At 44.7% G+C, this 19,970-nt stretch overlaps 1 protein-coding gene across 3 annotated transcripts in view; it reads left to right on the top strand.

The window, feature by feature from the left end:
• MAP4K5 (mitogen-activated protein kinase kinase kinase kinase 5) overlaps positions 1-19,970 on the top strand; it is a 55,187-nt gene that overhangs the window by 14,306 nt on the left and 20,911 nt on the right. For all 3 annotated transcript variants that reach the window (XM_032110966.1, XM_032110967.1, XM_032110965.1), the window contains 8 exons: positions 4,828-4,885; positions 14,690-14,780; positions 15,924-15,988; positions 16,886-16,941; positions 17,402-17,449; positions 17,538-17,580; positions 18,824-18,896; positions 19,646-19,777. In XM_032110966.1, the coding sequence (XP_031966857.1) occupies positions 4,828-4,885; positions 14,690-14,780; positions 15,924-15,988; positions 16,886-16,941; positions 17,402-17,449; positions 17,538-17,580; positions 18,824-18,896; positions 19,646-19,777 (566 nt within the window). The remainder of the gene's footprint in view (positions 1-4,827; positions 4,886-14,689; positions 14,781-15,923; positions 15,989-16,885; positions 16,942-17,401; positions 17,450-17,537; positions 17,581-18,823; positions 18,897-19,645; positions 19,778-19,970) is intronic.

Below are 19,970 nucleotides of genomic sequence, written 5' to 3'. Positions count from 1 at the left end.
GGTCACTTCAGTTGAGTGAGAGCTCTTAACAGTGGTAGATGTGAATTCAGAGATGTAGAAAGGTGAATTCAAGGGTCTGTCTGATGGTGCTGTGAGATGTGGAAAGAAAAACGCAGCCTAATGGGAGTTTCTGAACCACACAGAGCAGGTTAAGAGTTATAAAGTGTAAGAGGTCAGAAACTGGAAAGCAGAGGAGCTTCTGTTTCAGTCACAGGGCAGGAGGTCAGGTACCTTTTGAAGGGATATTCAGTAACTGGGGACAAGCAGGCAGCACTTGAGACAGCAGAATGTCGTGGCCACTGGTGAGTGAAGCTTGGCAAGGGCTGAATAAGCTGGGGAGGGATGGGAGGGCTGCCACAGGAGCTGCAATTATGATTCAATTAAATGAAGACACGCTCCAACAAACAGCTCCTGTGCTGAATGGGGCTGTTGATCCAGGGCTGAAGATGAGACAGTGACGCTGGGGAGAGGAGAGGATTTCACCATGGAAGTTGAAAATACTAATTTGGAGCCTGTGAGAGGGATATTGCTGCATGAATCTTCCCTTTCTCTTCCTCTGTGATTAGGAGAGAGTGGCTGGAAAAGGACACTGAGCACAGATTCAAATGTCCAAGATTCCCCCATTTTTGACCATCTCACGTGGCTCAGTACCATGGACCCCCTGGGCTGGAACTGTTTGGCTTGCACTCTTGAAAACAAATAAAATACAAGTGCAGAGTGCATAACTGGTTCTGAAACCAGTTTTCTGTGTTATTTCTGGTCATTGGCTACAGAAAATGTCCTACCCAGAGTGGTTTTTCTCAGGTGTGGTGTTGGGTGTGCGGTGGGAAGCGTCACACACAGGGATTGCCACGGGTCTCACCTCGGGTTCCATTGTCCCACAGCAGCTGTTTGGGAAGAAAGTCAAGTCTTAATAGGAAAACCCAATGATTTTTTGTGTGTAATACTACAAAACTCTCCCAACTCCCCCAAAATAGTCCTACTAACAGTGCTGTCACATTAGTGGGGTGGGTGTGCACGGTCACTACAGCAACTCAAGGGGATATTAAAAAAAAGCCCCAGAGGATGAGTATTTGTGTTTTGTTTTATTTTGAACACAGATTCCATGTGATGTTCTGCAGTGTTAGTATTCAGCTGCTAAAGTACTCTGGAAGAGCTGTGCTCAGTGGGATGCTGTCACTCATCCTCTGTCAGGCTGTGGGACAGCTGAAGAGGTGACCAAAAGGCTGCTGCCAAACTCTTCTTTCTCAAGAAATACACTCTGTAAATGACATTGAGCAAAATAAAATTTGGCTGTGGTTCACCTCATTCAAATATATCCTTGTTCTGATCCCATTCTTGTGTGGGTCACGTTGGAGCTTTGCAATCCTTCTGCCAAAATCCTGTCGTTTTAGTTTCCATTCTATAGGGAACATGATTTTCAGGTTTGAGTCTCATTAAATAAAATTAGGATCAATATTAATAAAGGGCAAAAGCTCTGTCTTCCTCTTGGAGAAAGTCTTACAGCAAATGTCCTGGGAATTTGGGATCTACTTCTGTCATGTGGAACTGGGCCACGTTGTTGATGGAGATGTGGACACCAGCATGGAGTCTTTCAGCCTTTAGAGTCAAATGAATTCTTAGGAGACTTCCTTACATATCAAATGGATCAAGGCCAGAAGAATTAAAGACAATAAGACATCTAACAAATTTTATCTTCCTTAAAACTGAAATATCAGATTGCAGAAGAGATCATCTAAGTTCTTTATATATATATGTTATCTTTATGTGATAAATGTGTATAAATGATGATTTCCTTTGTCAGTAATAGCTCATGAGGTACTGAACAGGTCTGGATTGCTTGGCTCCCCTGGCCTCTGGCTGCTTTTAGCTAATTTTAAATTGAGACTTGAAATACTGAGGAAATTTCAAGGGATGAGGAGGAGGCAGATATTTTGCTGTTGGGCTTGGCAAATGTAAATAACATGAATAGAAGAACTGTAATTTCTTAGCCTGTAGTTCCCCCTCTGCAGTGCAGAAGTACGTGAATAAGACAGACTGATAGATCATTAACTAATTTTTCACATCAGGGACTTACATTTTTGTCAAATACCATTTCTAGTCAAATTTCAGGTTTGATTCACAAACCCAGTGACGTTGATGTGGTGCCTTCCTGTCTGTGACTTCCTTGATAACTGCACAGTTCTTTTTAAAAACAACCAGAACGATTCAAACTGCAGTCACTCGTGGGAAATGAGGATTTATTTAAGTAACACATCCCAAAGTGATCTGAGGAATCCTGATCTGACAGTTTTCATATCTAGGTGTGTACACGGAGAACCAGTTTTTAGCCCTCGCCTTCTTGCATTTTTAATGAGAGCAGTAATTCATTATCGATGGAGTGTTCAGCTGACAGGTGGGAAAGGGGAAGGTGGAGCTCTGTGTACCTGTGCAAAGCTGCTGCAACCCAAGAGGAGGGAACAAAAGCCTCCGGGGTGACATTTGTGGGTGGGTGACGTCTCTAGGGAAGCATTTTGGGTGATTTGCTGTGTGCTCGCAATGCCAATGTCTAGACTGGAGATCTAAAACCATTCCTTATCTGTGAACATCCACACCAGGCTTTTGAGGGTCAGGGAATACTTGGGATTTTGCCTTTGGTTCTGGCAATGACAGGAGTTAATGATCACGTGTGGTCTGGGTGTCATCAACTCAGGAATGTGTCTGGTGGAAGATTAAAGCTGTGGGACCAGAAAACACAGTGGCTCAGACAACTTGATGTGTTTAGGTCATAAATATCAACCCAGTGGGAACTTTTCTGTTCCAGCAGGCAAAGTTTGATGATTGAAACCCAAAATAGTCCATGTCCAAGCTATAGATTTCTATGTAAGAGCTTTATGGTGATACTGGAAAGCAGCAGGACACGATTTAGTTGGGATTGTGTCGTGTGTGAGAGCTGAGAGCCAGGAATCGCAGTGATCCCCAGCCTGAACCTTCAGATCCCAGCCAAGCAGACCTTTGGCAGACGCCATCCATTCCTTCAGGCTTCAGCATGACAGTGGCAGTTACTGCTTGTATGGAAAAGGAATATTTGTAAGGAATACGATCCTTTTAGTACTCCAGAAGTGAAGCTGATATTCTGGAAACGGTGCAGGCGACTTTATCTGCACAGCTGAGCTGCTCGTGGATAAAAGTGTGGATAGTGGAGCATCCCTGGCTTCACTGAGGCAGAGTGTGTGTCCCTGCTGGGAACATCCCTGTTTCCCATCACTCCTGTAACAGGACCAGAGCAGTCCCAGTCCTTCATCCCACTGGGATCCTGCCTGCTCCTTCTTGGTGTTGAAGGACACGAAGGATTTTGCTGTGGTCTAAGAACACCTCGGTAGGAAGGTGCTTTCAGAAGTGGTGAATGTTTCCTTTGTGGTTTGCAGATGACGCTGAGTGATTTGGTCTGCAGATGTTTGGGTCCTTTGTAGGGTTGTTCAGGTTCTGTTTGAGATCAAGTTGAGTCATATTTGTGTCCTTGGCCTGTGTTTTGACACCCATCTCATGTCTTAGCACTGCAGGACTTTGAAGGGCTGATCATTGGGTTTGGTTTGGTCTTTTTCCTGGCTGGAAAGCCTTTCCCTGTTTGATAAGCTTGATAAGTTTTGATGAAACTGAGGGGTTAATCCTTCAGGTTCTTCATTTCTCTGTTTCTAAGACAACTTCTTGCCCATGCACAAGAGAAGAATGTTCTGTAATGACTCCCTTCACAGGGCCAAATTTCCTCTACATCCTTAAGTCCAAATTGATTTAGCTTAACCCAGTTTTCCCTCCATTTTCTGTAATCCACCTCTTCACCAGATTTCAGCTGTTCAGAAGATTCTGCAGGTTTGTTAGGCTAAAAATGAAACAATTGGGTTTGGATTCCTGTAACTCCTGGATGCTCAACAAAAGGGGAACGCCACAGTGCCTAATTAAATCAGGCTGTATGTCCAAAATAACAGTTTAGCTCTGGTGATGGTGTCTGAGTGATTTAGATCACTAAAAAGTGTTAATGGAATCCCCTCTTAAAACTTGCTGTATCTGAGGTTCCTGCAATGTTTTCTTCCAGCACTGAATTCCCAGTGTGAAGTTCGGAGCATATCCAGAGAGGACAGTTCTGAAAAGGCTTAATTGGAGCTGCTGCTTCTTCTTCCTGAGGATTGTGGGGACCAAGGTCTGCTGGAAGGAGTTTGTTTCCAGAGTGAAGTTGTTGCAGGGAGCTGTGACTCATCCTGGTGCATCTGCAGTGCCTCTTTGCCCCTCTCAGTTCCACTTTCGGGGCACGCTTGAGGTTTGGCACTGTGAGATGGGTGAGCCCCTGATGCATCCTTGGGTAGCAGAAACTTCCCTTAAAAATGGTGTTTGAGAGGTGTGAACTCTCATTTCTAGGTTTAGGTTGGACCTCAAGAGGAATTTCTTCCTGGAAAGGGTGGTCAGGCATTGGCAGGGGCTGCCCAGGGACGTGGTGGAGTCCCCATCCCTGGAGGTGTCCAAGGAAAAACTGGATGTGGCTCTCAGTGCTCTGGGCTGGGTGACAAGGTGGTGACAGTCACAGGCTGGATGACCCTGGAGGGCTTTTCCACCCTCAGCAATTCTGCAATTTGCTGGTTGATGTTTTAAAGTCTGGAAAAGAACTGCCAGGAACACTTCACAATTCCAGCCAGGCTGGTGCTGTGCTAATTCCAAACCCAGATTATCCTCACCCACGTTGGTCTCAGCTTTGCATTGTATTTATATCAGACAACATTGTATTTTTGCACAATCTTTAAGACTGTGAGGTGCCTTTGAATTATAATTAAATGTATTTTAACTCTCTTGTTTCAGGCTAGAAATCTTCATACAGGAGAACTGGCTGCTGTAAAAATAATCAAGTTAGAGCCTGGTAAGTTTTACATTCTTTCCTGTATTTTTGAATCGCATTTTCATTTTTTCCATGTGTTTATTTTCACCCACTGTGAAGTTCTAGACAAAAGAAGTGTTTGGGGTTGGTTTTTTTTGTAATTTCAGTGGTTAGATGACAGGAAGCCCCGCAGGATGTACCACTGCTTTTGGCTGTGTCCTGCTCGCTATTTCCTTGTTTGTTCTTATCTGCCTGATCAATTGCTGCATAAAGAGATGTTGCAATCACAACGTGTTGTTAGTACAAAGAGGTGGTTAGGGACAGATGGTAAATTGGGAGCTCTGAGACAGTGAGGAGCTGGTGGGCTGTGAGAGTTGAAAGGGGGAAGGGATCAGGCAGCGATGCCGATTCCCACCAAAGGTGCACTGGGAAAACCAGAGCCCTGTGCTTTTGAATGTGTCATCTTTTCTCTAACCTGTGCTGAGGGAGGAGGATGGCTTCTACTGTCACTTCCCCATGGAGTTTCTGCCACTCCTTCTAAAAGCAGGAGACCCAGGAGATCTCCCTTGCTGCCCAGGAGATTTGCTGAGCTGAAGTTCAACCTGAGTCCTCACAGAGAGTTGAAATCTGAAATTGTGTCCTGGGTGGAAATCATAAAATCCTAGAATGGTTTATGCTGGAAGGGTCACAGAATCCCAGAATGATTTGAGTTGGAAGAGAACTTAAAGACCATCCAGGGCTGAAGGGCCTGAGGGGAGGGTTAATTTTTATTCCTGGTTGGTTCTGTGCAGGAAAAGAGATGGGTTTGAAGGCTGAAGGTAGAAAAAACGTGGGGAGACTTGGGGGAGAAGTGAAAACCACTGCCTTTGGGTGACTGTGACTGCTCACCCGCCCTTGGCAGAGCAGGGCTGGGTTTATTACGTGGATTGCAGTGGTAAGGCTAATTAGGCAGTGAGAACACAGTGGAAATCCCTCGAACCCTGTGTGAAACGCTGTGGCCAGAATTTGGGGCAGTGGGGCTGTGGAGAGCAAACCAGTTTTCCCAGCAGGGCTCTGATGGGGCAGAGCAATGCTTTAGTGACAGAAAAAGGACAAAAATAACCCACTGCTACCTCAGTGAGAAGCTTCCTCCAGCATTGTGTCACTGCAGCTGACCCAAGTGAAGTATATCTGGTTTTATTCTGAATTTGGAGAGTTGTTTTGAAAGCTGAAGTGAAGCAGAGGCTGAATCCTTTGTCGATAGAACTGAGGGAGGAGCACGATCCCTCCTTTCTGTGGTGCTGCTTAAGCACTACAGTGATAAATGCAAGCCTCTGGGCCAAAGTCTGAGAACCCCATCTTAATTAACACTGATGACCATGTCTTATGTTTAATTATATCGGTCTGATCACCACAGGGAAGCAATTTCTTCTAGTTTTGTTGGTTTGGTTTGTTTTTTTTGATCTGTCTTCTTTTAAACGTTGTCAACCTGATCTCCATCCATAGCATGTACACCCACAGCCTCTTGGCAGGGATCTTGTTGGGTGTTTTGTTTTGAAGGAGGATTATTTACTTGTTTATTCCTTTTTAGCCCTAATGTTCAAAATATTCCAGATTTTAAAAGAACTAAACAATTGACTGCTACACACTCCAATTTTCTGACTAATTTTAAGGGCTTTGAGTAGTTTTTTAGGACTGTACTTGCAGTGCACTACTAATTCCTGGACCAGGTCAGGAGCTGTTGGAATTACCTGTGGTGTTTTCCTAGGAAGGGCAGCCCTCTCCAAACACCAGCACAAGCTGCTGTCACACTGTAGGGCACAGCTGGAAAAAAAATGATAATAAATTCTCTAAATTAGTCACCAGAGAAATAGGCTTGTGAGTTATATACAGCATCTTCTGGAGAGGAGGAGGAGGAGGAGGAGGAGATGTCTCATCCATGGGAATTAATCAGCAGATGGAAAAATACGAGCTCCAAACTCAACACTTGATTAATACATAGACAGGGGAATTGGGAACAGAAGACAAAAGACTCTTGAAGCAGAGAGTGCTCCAGAGGAGGTGAGGAATGTGTTGAATGAAAGCTGAAGGACCTGCAGACAATAAAATGGCAGGATTTGAGGAGATTCAGGATATTGCTGGCATAGCAGGGGTAAGTCCTGGTTTGTTCTGTTCCTCCCTCATCTCCTGCAGGTAGTGAGTGAGTAGGCAAAAAGACTCCAGCTTAAAACAGATCCCAGCATGGATCTGTATTTATTTCATCAGCTCTTACCTTTGTCTCTTCTTCAGACAAAGGAAACAAACTCAGCTTCGAAGAGTGCTGCCACTAATTTATTTGAATTTGGGGCAGTTCTCTAGGGCTGCTCCCACAGTCACTTGAGCTGTGCTGCTGGAGTCAAAATAGTGTTCTTCCCTTTTTTTTTTTGGCATAGACTTTGGAGAGCATTAGGCAAAAGTATTATGGCACACTAATGACATTTCCCAGCATTCCCTGAGTACAAATGCTTCAAATAATTTGGGAGCCAATTCTATTTCTGAAACTAATCCAACTGTACTCAGCAGCATAGCAGCCAAAGCTGTCTGAAACTCTAAAGCCTCTTCCTTCTATGGGTTTAGCAGATGAATCGAGAGGGGACTCGATACAAAGAGGGAACTATTTGCCAGTGGGGTTTTCAGCCACGGAACTTTCTCCCTGGGAGAATATAATAAAAAATATTCTTTAATATGCCAGTGTCTGTTTTAAATACTGCTGTCATGATAAATAATGCCCTGTGTCGTGCTCCGAACCTTCTGCAAGGTTACAAGAAGAATCTCACTGCAGGGTTGTTGGTTTTTTTTTTTTTTTTTTTTTTTGGTCCAATGATTGCATTTTCCATTTGAGATCCCAGAAATAGCCAGTTACCTATTTCAAGTTGGATCTGAAACTGGACATGGAGCTGTAGGAGGCAGAGTCATCCAGAGGTGTGTGGTGTTGTGCTCAGTGCACTCCAAGCCAGGTCTGGTTCATGAGGTGTGTGTTGAATCCCATGGTTCCGCTCAGGAAGGTGATTTTCCACACAGGAGCACGGCCACGGGGCTGAGTCAGGGTCAGATGAGGGTCTGGTCCCTCTGGACCACGAGAGCAGCACAGCAGAGCTGCACTGTCAGTCCAGGGCCCTTGGGGACTGAGGCAAGGCAGCCTTGTTTTCCTTATAATAAATTCCCCAAAGATGACATGAGTATGGAGAAGAACCAGCCTGAGGCTGATGTAAACTAAGCCCAAGGCTGATTCAAGCTAAGCCTGCTGGGCTCGAACACTTGTTGGCAGCACCTGGGGTTGAAGAAATATGAAAATAACTTCTCATTACCACACACACACCTTCCCTGCCTTGTGCTGTGCAGCCTGATTGGGTTTGGGATCGTGTCTGAGGCCGAATGCCTGAGGTTCCAAGTGTTCCAGAGCCATTAAAGCCTGGACATGGCCTGTGTGTTCCATTCCATGTCCCACGTGGTGCTGCCACAGCCTCAAAGCTGCTCAAACCCACTTTGTAGCAGCCACAGAGCAAAGCAGAGGCAGCGTGGACTTCAGAGCCAGAGTGCCCAGCATTTTAATTGTATTTAACTTGTTGAAATGGGGTCAGATTTTACTTTGCATCCTTACAATGAATTTATAATCCACTGTTCTTCTTAAGCAATGTGTGGGTCCAAAGCAGGATCCAGGTAGTGCAAGTTTTCCCTTAAAACAGGGTTTCTGGGATGTGGAAGGTCAACAGAAGGGGTTGGGGTGAGAGAAGGAAGTGCTACAAGTAGGGAAGAAGCTGGAAGGTCACACATTTTAGTTGGAAAGTAATGCAGAGTGTGACACTTGGGGTGAATTAGGAGAAAAATAGCAATAGTGAAGAGGGAGAGTGGAAATGAAAGACTGAGATGTACAACAGTGAGTAGGTAAGGCAAGGAGAGAGGGGAAAAAAACTGCTAAGAGAGAGGAATCCCAGAATCCCAGAATGGTTTGGGCTGGAAGAGACTTCAAAAGTCACCTTGTTCCATCCCCCTGCCATGGGCAGGGCCACCTCCCACTGTCCCAGGTTGCTCCAAGCCCCGTCCAACCTGGCCTTGGACACTTCCAGAGATCCAGGGGCAGCCACAGCTTTTCTGGACACTATCAATTAACATGTTGACATGGCTGCTCATATATAGGACCCCCCAAGCAGGGCAGAAGAGAAAATCCACAGGGAAATTGTTCTGGTGTTGGACCACACGCTCCAAGCTCTGGTGTGCTCCCTGCTGTGGAGCTCGTGGCAGCACATCACCATCGGGATTATTTTGTATCAGCAGAGAGATAATGAGGACCATCGGTGGTTAGCAGTTGGCAGCTCCATGCCCAGCAGGAAAATCTGCTGGTGGAAACATCACTGGTTCCAAAAGAGCTGTTTCCTGCTTGGAATCAAGTTTCTGAGTTTCAAGTTTGGGGAATTTAAATTCTTTCTGTCAGACTGCAGGTTTCCATGAGTCCTGTGAAAAGCAGTCTGGATAAACCAGCATATAAAAGACTTACATACAAGATACGGATGAAACTGGATGACAGATCATTTTGGGAAAGCCATCCCTTTCATCAGCACAGCCTGAACCTTCCTGAGGTTCAGGAGAGTGGTTTGGAGTGAGTGATTGGGATCTGTTGAGCACAGAGATGTTGGGAAGTCAGCACAGACCTCACCTGTGTGAGAGGTTGGGAGAGCTGGGGGTGCTCACCTGGAGAAGAGAAAGCTCCAGGGAGAGCTCCGAGCCCCTTGCAGGGCCTAAAGGGGCTCCAGGAGAGCTGGAGAGGAGCTGTGGCTGTTGCTTGGCTGTGGAGTTTGTGGACTGGGGCAAATAGTTGTCATTCCCATAGGGATTCCTCTCCTTGTTTGGGAACTCAGGGTATTGAAATAAGAAATGTTTGAGGAATGGTCCCCACAGAGGCTGCGATGGTGTGACCCTGCTCTTTGTCCGTCAGCGTCCCTTACAAGTGTCCCTCCAATCCTCTTGTTAAATGTCATCTCATTTTTAAATGACAAATGTTAACTACAGTGTTAAAAATCCCAGATCTTCGTTATATTATTAAAAATCCCAGGTCAGGCTGCCTGGAGAGGTTTGGGAGTCTCATATCCATGTCCATCAGCGTGGTGGGGCCTGTGAGGGAGGGGACAGGAGTGCAGCAAGGGTGGCTGCACCCTGAAGGTCTCACCTCTTCAAATGTGCCTCTGTCCCACCCTCTGGTGACACTGGGATGACTCTGAGTGCCATCACTACTCTCCTGCTGGCCTCCTGTCCCTCCCTGTGCTCCCACACAGCACCAGCCCCGTGATGCAGCTCTGAAGTGATGCAGAATGAACCAATTTAAAACAAAAATGAGGAATTTCTCCCCCAGGAATCACCTTTTGGACAGCAAAAGGATTCACCACTTTTCCCAGGGATAGTTGTGACAAGTGACCTGGGGTCTTCTTGCAGGATGGGACCACTCAAAGCAGTGGAGCACAGGAAAATATGTGCAGGAATAAATTTGACTAAAAACCATCAGGATCAGGAATGCCCAAAGATCCAACAGTGCTGTGTGATAGGCACTAGAGCCATCAGAGCCTTCCCAGGCTGTAGGATCCAGGATGCACATGCTCTCCATCTAGGAAAACGTGGCAGGATTTCTGTACATTCCAGCTCTGCACAGAGTTACAGAATCATGGAATGGTTTGGGTTGGAAGGGACATTAAAAATCAGCTCGTTCCACCCCCTGCCATGGCAGGGACACCTTCCACTAGCCCAGGTGGCTCCAAGCCCCATTGTCCAACCTGGCCTTGGACACTTCCAGAGATCCAGGGGTAGCCACAGCTTCTCTGGGAATTCCAGCCCATCCCCTCCCCACCCTCCCAGCCAGCAATTCCCAATTCCCAATCTCCCATCCAGCCCTGCCCTCTGGCACTGGGAAGCCATTCCCTGGGTCCTGTCCCTCCATCCCTTGTCCCAAGTCCCTCTCCAGCTCTCCTGGAGCCCCTTTAGGCCCTGCAAGAGGCTCTGAGCTCTCCCTGGATCCTTCCCTTCTCCAGGTGAACACCCCCAGCTCTCCCACAGGTGAGATCTGCAGGTAGAATAATTCACAGCTGTCCACGTGTCACCACTTTTCTCCACGATCTCCCATTTAAATACAGATTTATCATGAATTTACCAGCCCTTACCTTGCTTAACTTCTGGCATGGGCTCAGATCCCACCCCTCATGACAGGGCTGTGGGTTCCAGCGGCCGCCATCCGAGCAGAATATTCCATTGTGGAATATTCCCACGTGTCCCGCATGTCGCTCTCTGCAGAAGTAAAATTCCCTGCCAGAGGAGGCTGCAGTGACTCAGTCCCTGCTCGTGGGCCTTGCAGCCTTCCCTGATGGATGTTCCCTCCCGGCGTGCCACACATCCCAAAACTGCGAACATGTGAGCAGGCAAAACCGAATTTTCCTAATTCCCTGTTATTCACCATCAAATCCCTGATGGCTAAACCAGATTTCTTTGTATGGATATTTTGTCACCTTTGGTCTAATTCTTTTTATCTTGCTGTCTCCCTCTCAGTGAAGTATTTTCTACAAATTCTGTCTGGTTTTTTTTCCCTGATATCCAAGGATCTTTAATTTTTGCCCTATTCCAGTGTCTCTTGCCAAGATTAATACTCCAGCTGCCTGGAAACTCTGAATTCGTTTGTTTTGTATTCATTCTTGTCATCTTTGAGCCGCTATACATCTCCTCTCCTATCTCTGTGTCTCATCTTTCTGAATAATTTCCTACATATTTTAGCCAAACTTTGCTCATGGATAACTTCTCTTCTTTCCATCTGTTTGCTACTTCTCTATCAGCTCCCTGTCTTCTTTCTTCTTTCTCTTCCAAATCCTTTTCCTCCCCCTTTCTCTATAAGTAACCCCTATTTCTTGCATGAATTCTTCATTTATTAATAGGAAATCACAAGATCATCTTTGCTATCTCCCTCTTCTACAGGCAGGATCATTCCAAGTCATTCCTGGTGGGTTTTTGTTGAGTGTTTTCTTCATTTTTTTTTTTTCATTTGTTGGAGATTTCACAGATTCCCATCCCTTCACATTCAGCACTGTGATATTACTCCAGTAGGAGAACCTTTTCATCTGTCCAGGGAACGTAGGTTAAGGCAATCTAAACCCATTGCTAATTATGCTGTTATAAAACTGGGAATGGATTATCCCTTCTCCCCACTTCCCTGCTATCTTTTATGTGCATGAAGGTTGTTATCTTTTCACTGTCAGTCCTTTGCTAGCCTGAATCTCTGCATTTCCTTCAATTTCCCCCCATTAGTCATGGTTCCTAGAACTGCCTTGGCTGGTGCCCCACACTCAGAAGCACGATCCATGTGCTATCCAGGGGCAGTTCCAGCTGCTGCCTGCAAGGTTTTGCTGTTTTGGGGATGCTTCTCAACCATGATTTTCACATGGGTCAGGATTCAACTGTGCTGAAAGGCTGCAGCTGATGTTTCAAGGATTCTTTGATTTGAAGAGGCCACGGGGATTTGGCATTGGATCTTCTGAACTCGTGGTGGAGAAAGATGGAATTTTTTCAGTGTGGGGTGGGAGGATTTTGCTTTCGACCTTGTTTAGATTTGACTTTCTTGAAAATACTTGAGTAGTTTGAAAAGGCTCCAGTTGTTGACTGAGAATTCAACAGTTTGTTGGAGAAATGGGAGGAATGAATCCATCAGATTCAAGCTTGAATTAAAGGATCTTGTGAAAATGAGTGAGAGGGACTTTGAACAAGGGCCTGGAGGGACGGGACAAGGGGGAATGGCTTTAAGCTGGGAGAGAGTAGATTTCAGTTGGATATTGGGAAGGAATTCCTCCCCTGTGAGGGTGGTGAGGCCCTGGCACAGGGTGCCCAGAGAAGCTGGGGCTGCCCCTGGATCCCTGGAAGTGTCCAGGGCCAGGCTGGATGGGACTTGGAGCAGCCTGGGGATAATGGAAGGTGTCCCTGCCCACAGCAGGGGGTAGAACTGGATGGGATTTAAGATCCCTTCCAACCCAAACCATCCCATGCTTCCATGATTCTCTAAACTCAGAAATCCTTCACTCACAGTGATCATTTATAAGCAGGATGTGTGAATCTAAGCAAAGTTGTAGCTGCAAGGTAACCCCTAAACCAAGCCCAGTGTGAAATCTGCGCTAAATTTATGGAAGTTGTGTTGCCTTCTCTCTTTTTCATTGGTTAAAAAAATACTACTGATGTTTATAAAAAGCCTCTTGACATTTGAAACTTCTCTACTACTGTTTTCCTGCCCCAGTGAAGTGTTTCTCCGTATAATTCAACATCAAGAAGCCCTTGAGGATTTACTTAAATCGGTCAGGGGTGGATTCTCGCGAGTGGGTTCCCTTCTACTTTCGTTTTTCAGAGTTATTTTCTTAAATAAAACTCTGGCAGTCACTGAGACATAAAGGTTGTGATAATTTCTGTTGTAACACACTGGTACTTTTTTTGCCAGTGCCACTGTTCTCAGGGAAGCTGCCTCAAAGCTCAGCAAATATAAACATCTATTTTAAAAGAGGTTATTAAAAAATATTAGCTGTGCTGTTACTTAAATAAACACATGAAGAATTCAATTTATAGCAGTGCTTGAGTCCTCTTGGACTTGTCAAAATCATCTAAATTAAAGGGAGCAGGATAAAGCACTTCATGTTTGCTGGGTTGGACATCCCTGACTTTAATATAGGAGGGAGTTTTACTGGGGAAACTTTAAACAAAAGTAAACATCCCAGAATAATTTGGGTGGGAGGGGACCTTAAAGCTCATCCAGTGCCACTCCTGCCATGGGCAGGGACACCTCCCACCATCCCAGGCTGCTCCAAGTCCTGTCCAGCCTGGCCTGGGACACTGCCAGGGATCCAGGGGCAGCCCCAGCTTCTCTGGACACCCTGTGCCAGGGTCTCAGCACCCTCACAGCTGAGAATTTCTTCCTCATATCCCATCTAAATGTCCCTTTCTTCAGCTTAAAGCCATTCCCCTTTGTCCTTCCATGCCAAAGGATGAATAAAGTTAATAATATATAAAATATTACAGCAGAGCTGCAGGGTTTGAGTTCAGGGTTGTGGGGAGAACATCTACTTGGAAGTTCTCTCAAGGGGATTTGTTCTCTACAGAAACACAAATATAAATTGTATCTCTGAAATTACTGCTTTTTAATTTATAAAAATTTACCTCTTTATGTTAAAGTGGCAGAAGCATGCCCTGCTCATAATGGATTTTTCAGTAGATGCTTTTTTTTCCCCCAAAAGATACTTAGGATGTGCCAATGTGCACAAGTGTCGTCACCCAAAACCACCCTCGTGACGAGGCAGCTCTGAGTCAGCCGAGTGGGCGTGCAGGCCATATGCTCCATCCAGGTCCCTTGGGAATGAAATATTCCTAATAACCAGCCTGGGGAATGTAGCCTCCACTCTTTCCAGGCAGAAGACTCTGGAAGTAGCTTCCAGCAGCCCTCGCTGCTGTCTTTGTGCTGTGAGCAGCTGGGTCAGCTCCAGCTGGGGCTCTCTGATGGATACCCCGGGGCTGCTCCAGGGTTCTTCCCTTCCCTCCCTGGGATCCCTGGGCTGCTTCCCTGGAGCCCTCTGAACTCACAGATCATGCTCAGGCCACCAGGCCAGCCCTGCTCTGTTGGTCTTCAAGAAATATTTGTGCCTCATGAAAGCATGGAGTAAGGAATTGTGCTGTGGGGATGGTGGATAACAGGTCGCTGTGCTCGGAGGGTTTTGGCTGGGATCCAAGCCCTTGGCATGTTTTCCCAAGTTCTGTGCATCGCTCCAGACCTCCCCAAATGTTCAGCCATGCATGATGTAACCCTGGCTGCTTCCTGTTTTTCAGGAGATGACTTTTCACTGATACAGCAAGAGATATATATGGTTAAAGAATGCAAACATTGCAACATAGTCGCCTATTTTGGGAGTTATCTCAGGTAAAACCCCACTTTTTATATCAATATTCCTGCTGGTTCTCTCCTGAAACAATCCCAGTCTGGTTTAGTCCTTGAATCCTCTTGAAATCTTCTTCCAGAGGTTGAATTGCCCTTGGTTTTGTTTTTTTTAAGCCAACCCAATTGGCTTTAAAAAACAAAAGTGACTAATAGTTTGTTTTCTCTGCTGGCCAAAAGGCTGGAATATTTTTATCACTAGGAACAGAACGAAACTTTTCCCTTGGAGATTCTTGCAACAGACCCAGTCCCACTCACACATTTATCAGTTCTAATATAAAAGCAGATCGTTATTTCTCTAGAGCAGAATTGCCTTTGGATGTTTTATTTAATTATAGTTCTCTGGGCTATGAAAGTATGGCCAGGGAGTTAAAAATTTGAAAGTATGGCCAGGGAGTTAAAAATTTGAGTTGCTGGTAATAATATTTTTCACAGTTCTGGTGTAACAGAGGCAGAACCAAGGTGGTGTCAGCTGCCTGCACCTTCCCATGAAATGTTATACAGGAAATTGGGGAATATTCTCCATTTCTGTGGAGCTCTGTCATTTATCAATTGCCTCTGTGGGAATAAAAACCAGCACTTTGCCTGTTTGGTCTTTTTTTCCTACGAGGCTTCATCTTTCGGTTTCTTGGAGGGCTGCATTTAAATAATCCCTACAGCCCAAATGGACTCAACTGGAATTAAATGGCTGAATTTCTAATTCCCCATTTTGGAGGGCATGAAGAGTTTTTTAGATTTAATGAGGTAATTTCAATTTAAGATTGGAACACGGAGTTTAGTGTGTTACTTAATTTAATTTTGCTGATAGCAGCTAAACCTCAGGTGTTTTATTGTAGAGTTAAAGCACCACCTTTTAGGTTTGATAATGTTTGAACATTTCTCAGGGACTTTGGCATGAAATTTTCATTTTTATTGGTGAAAATTTATATTGATAACCTGAGAATTTCTATTAATAACACGAGAATTTCTATTAATAACAGTGTAACTGCTGCTCATGTATCAGAATGTGTATTTTTAACAGAGAGTGATCAAGACCAAGAGACAATAATTTAAATAATGATGATTAACTCTGTTCTGTATCCACATCAGTCAGCCTCTGATGCCTGTGTTTTCATTTTGTTTTGGTAGCCGTGAGAAGCTGTGGATATGCATGGAATACTGCGGTGGGGGATCCCTCCAAGACATTTACCATGGTACTTGGGCACTTATTTTCACATTTTTTTACCTTGGGAAGCTTTCTGCAAAGAAGAAAAATAAATAATAACTACTAATAATAAATAATTCCCCTACAGGGAATGGTTGGCACTGGATGTGGGGATTTTTGGGGGGCATGAACTGGGGGTTTTAGCTACGGTCAAGAGATTTTGAGAGCACTTTTCAGATATGGTGACCAGCATTTTATGGCAGAACAGTTGGATATGGACACTGTGCATGGGCTGAGGAGGCAGTTTGTACTGGGAAATCTCAAAAATTGGTCTTGAAAGGGGAAAAATTACTCTTATTCCTGCCCCTGTGAAATACCACCTCACTCTTGTATTATTTTCTTTCCTGAAGTTTCATCTGGAGTTGTTGATGCTGTAGAAGAATTTATTGGAGTTGTTGGAAAAGCAGCTGGAGACTTGCTCTGCCTTTAAATGATAACACTGAGTTTTTGGATGCCAGAGCTCTTTCTGCTTTATTTCTCAACTACTTAGTACAAATCCTTTAAAACAATTCCAAGCCCCTTAGATAGTCCCTGATATGAAACATTCCTATTTCTAATACTAAAATATTAGCAGAAGTCACTTTTTGTTTCCTCACAATACAAAATACTGCAAAATCACTTGTAAAATAATAATTAGGATCTGTGAAAACAGGTTTTCTTCTCACTGTGGGTATTGTCTTCTGTTATGGTGCTGTTTGGGTTGGTTTTTTTACAGAAAGCCTTTCTGTAAAAGAAGCAAACAAATCCCTCTTTTCAGCTCAGTGTACAATACAGATCATGTAAAACCAGCCTTTAACTTTTGCATGGACAAACCATTTTTTGGCTGCTTCACAATGTTATTTATGTGCTGTGTGTTGTAAATTGACTTTTGAATCTTTATTTCCAGTAACAGGACCTCTGTCAGAGTTACAGATTGCTTATGTGTGCAGGGAAACGCTACAGGTACTGTACTTCTGCAGGTGCACAATCAAGTGTTTATTCCATGTAAATAAAGCAGATACAGGAAATTATTTCAGTTCCATCACTTCCACTGGGAACCAAGCAGGAACCAGTTAACCAGGGGTAACCTGTTAGTTTCCATACTGTAAATAAAAATTAGCAAGAAATCCTAGTGTAATATCATGCAAATACTTGCTTAAAGTTTGAACTGCCTGCCTGCCCTGTGGTGGTAAATTTAATGTTGTGTGGGGGTAAAATACTGCAAGCAGATAAATAAAATTCCCTTTTGTTTTGGGACTGCTGATAACTGAGAAATACCAAGGCAAAGCACCCCTTATCTGCAGATCTCAAATGTCTCAATTTCCAAATAAAATACATTGAGAAAATTAAATTTATTCAGTGGGACTGGCTTTGTAGGATGTTAACAAATGGCACAATAACTCATTGTGTCTTTTATTTCCAGGGTCTTGCCTATTTACACATGAAGGGCAAAATGCACAGAGACATAAAGGTAACTTGGAACCTTGAGAAATTCATCTTGCAGTTCCTGGTGCAGGAAAAATATTCCTGATAAAGATTTTTAATTTATTTTGTTTTAGGGTGCAAACATTCTACTAACAGACCATGGAGATGTTAAATTAGGTGAGTTCCCTGAATTTTGTAATACGGATTTAAGAGCCCTGTGGATGTGGCACTTGGGGACATGGGGCAGTGGTGGCCTGGGCAGTGCTGGGGAATGGTTGGACTCCATAATTTAAAGGTCTTTTCCAACCTAAATGACTCCATGATTATTTGGGGCAATGGGTGATGATCGAAAGTGATGACAAAGTGGGTATCCATGGCTTGGCTATGTAGGAGATGAGAAGTTTTGTAGTCTCTCAAGAAATTATAGATAATTTCATTATTCAACCACTGAGCCTTGAAGCTTCCCAGATTTTCTTGGAATTTTCCAGGCTGGGATTACCTGGCTATCAGTGTTTTTATCCCTGGCCAGGGTGCCAGTTGTCCCGGCGAGTCTCTGAGGATCCCCTGTGTGGGAGGGCATCTCCAGAGCCTGGCAGCCTGTGGAACAGTGGGATCTGATCCTGGCTCTGTGTGGGGTGTTGGGCATTTCCACAAAGGTGCAGGAGAGGAAAACTCCGAGGTGTACAGGGAAAAGCTGCCATGGGATTCTCATCATCCCACTGGTGTCAGGGCAGTTGTGCATTAGTTCAACACCTCCACACCCCTGTGGGGAACCAGGAATGCTGTGTTGGGAAAGGACAGCTTTTTAAAGAAGGAAAAAACCAGGAGTACAACCCTGACACTGAGAGGAGATTCCGCTCCCTGCATTAAACTTGGGATACACAGTGGTACCTCCCTTTTGCCTGCTAAGCTGGCTGGATTTCCCCAGGTTATCCTCCAGCTGTCATACCACCAATCAATCAAAATAAAATGGATTTAAATGATTTTTGGCTCTCCAAGACCACCTGATGCTTGGGAGTTCTGAGGCCAAGGGATGATTGGCCCCTAGACAGAGTCTCCAGGGCAGAGAACAGATGCCCCATCACAGCTCCTCCATAAATAACACGCTAAAGGTACTTTTTGTACCTTTTCATCTTACCAAGGATGATGCTGTTTTTCCTCTAGAATTGAATATCCACAAATTCTGGTTGAGGTATTTTGAGATGGAAAAATGATCTAAGAGAAGAGCTGTGTGTACAAAGAAAACTCTTTGATTTGAAGTCATGTCAGTGAAGGCATTAATGATCCTATTATTAATCTTTGTTTCCCTTAATGAGTTTTTAATTTGGATGAGACCCATGATTGTTCTTTCATAACACAGTAAGATTGGGGTGTTAAACAGGGATTTCTAAGGCTCTGATGATTTGATTTGATTTTCCAGCTGACTTTGGAGTAGCAGCAAAAATAACAGCCACTATTGCAAAGAGGAAATCCTTTATTGGCACCCCTTACTGGTAAGAAACCACTTTGATTGCTGTGCTGCAGAGCTGAGTCTGTATTTATGCCAAAAATTCTCAAACACACACATATGTGTATAGAAATTGCAATAATTCCCTTTCTTCCAAATAAAATGCCCAGAGGCTAAAAATCTGGGAAGCACTGATTGGAGCTGATCTGTTGCTGTAACAAAAGCTATTTGGTATTTGAGGCAGGGTTGTTGTTCCTCCCGAAGTCATTAATGCAGAATATTCTCCTTTTTTGGGGAGATCCCAGTGGTTATTTAGTTTCTCAGTCTTACATTTTTAATGACTAGAATAGTGTCTCTCTGATTTCTGTGCAGAAGGGAAACGAGATTTTTAAATTCTCTTTTAATCATCCCTACTGATTAATGTCTGCACAAGGCAACATTTAATATGCAAATAATCATTGTAAATCTTGAGCTGGGTTAATATGCAAATTTAGCTGGGTTTAGGCATCACTGGGATGCAGAGGAGCTGCCTGGGGAGGTGTTTTTGGGCAAACAGCTTCAACCAGACAATGGCTTTTAATTGTTGCGGCCCCGCTGGAGAAGGAGGGCTGAGGGCAGGGAGATGATCTGGTCATTAGATTTCCTGGGAATGCTGAGCCTGGTGCTATTCCCAGCCCCTGACCTGGGGCAAAACACCTCTGGGTGCTTCCTGAGGAGCTCTCCGGGTGGATTCCCCCTTGGGGGGGGGGGGTTGTGTGCAGAGGTGCTCTGGGTGATGCCGCGTTGGTTTTCCAGGATGGCCCCCGAGGTGGCAGCGGTGGAGAAGAACGGGGGGTACAACCAGCTGTGCGACATCTGGGCCGTGGGCATCACGGCCATCGAGCTGGCAGAGCTCCAGCCGCCCATGTTCGACCTCCACCCCATGAGGTTTGTGCTTCTCTGCCTCCAGCACCTCCCTGAATCCCAGCAGGAGCTGTCAGGATTCAGTTTAACCTTCTCTGGAGCTCAGAGCTAGAAACTCACACCAAGATTCCTTCTCTGAATGTTTGTTTTCGTGTCTGACTCCAAGGCATCAGACTGCAGCTAAAACCTTACATTTGGAATGGAAATTATAACCAAA

This window comes from Corvus moneduloides, chromosome 6, assembly GCF_009650955.1.
Source record: "Corvus moneduloides isolate bCorMon1 chromosome 6, bCorMon1.pri, whole genome shotgun sequence".
Classification (NCBI taxonomy): Eukaryota; Metazoa; Chordata; class Aves; order Passeriformes; family Corvidae; genus Corvus; species Corvus moneduloides.
Note: the sequence above shows the minus strand (reverse complement) of the source record. Positions and strands in the feature narration are given on the sequence as shown.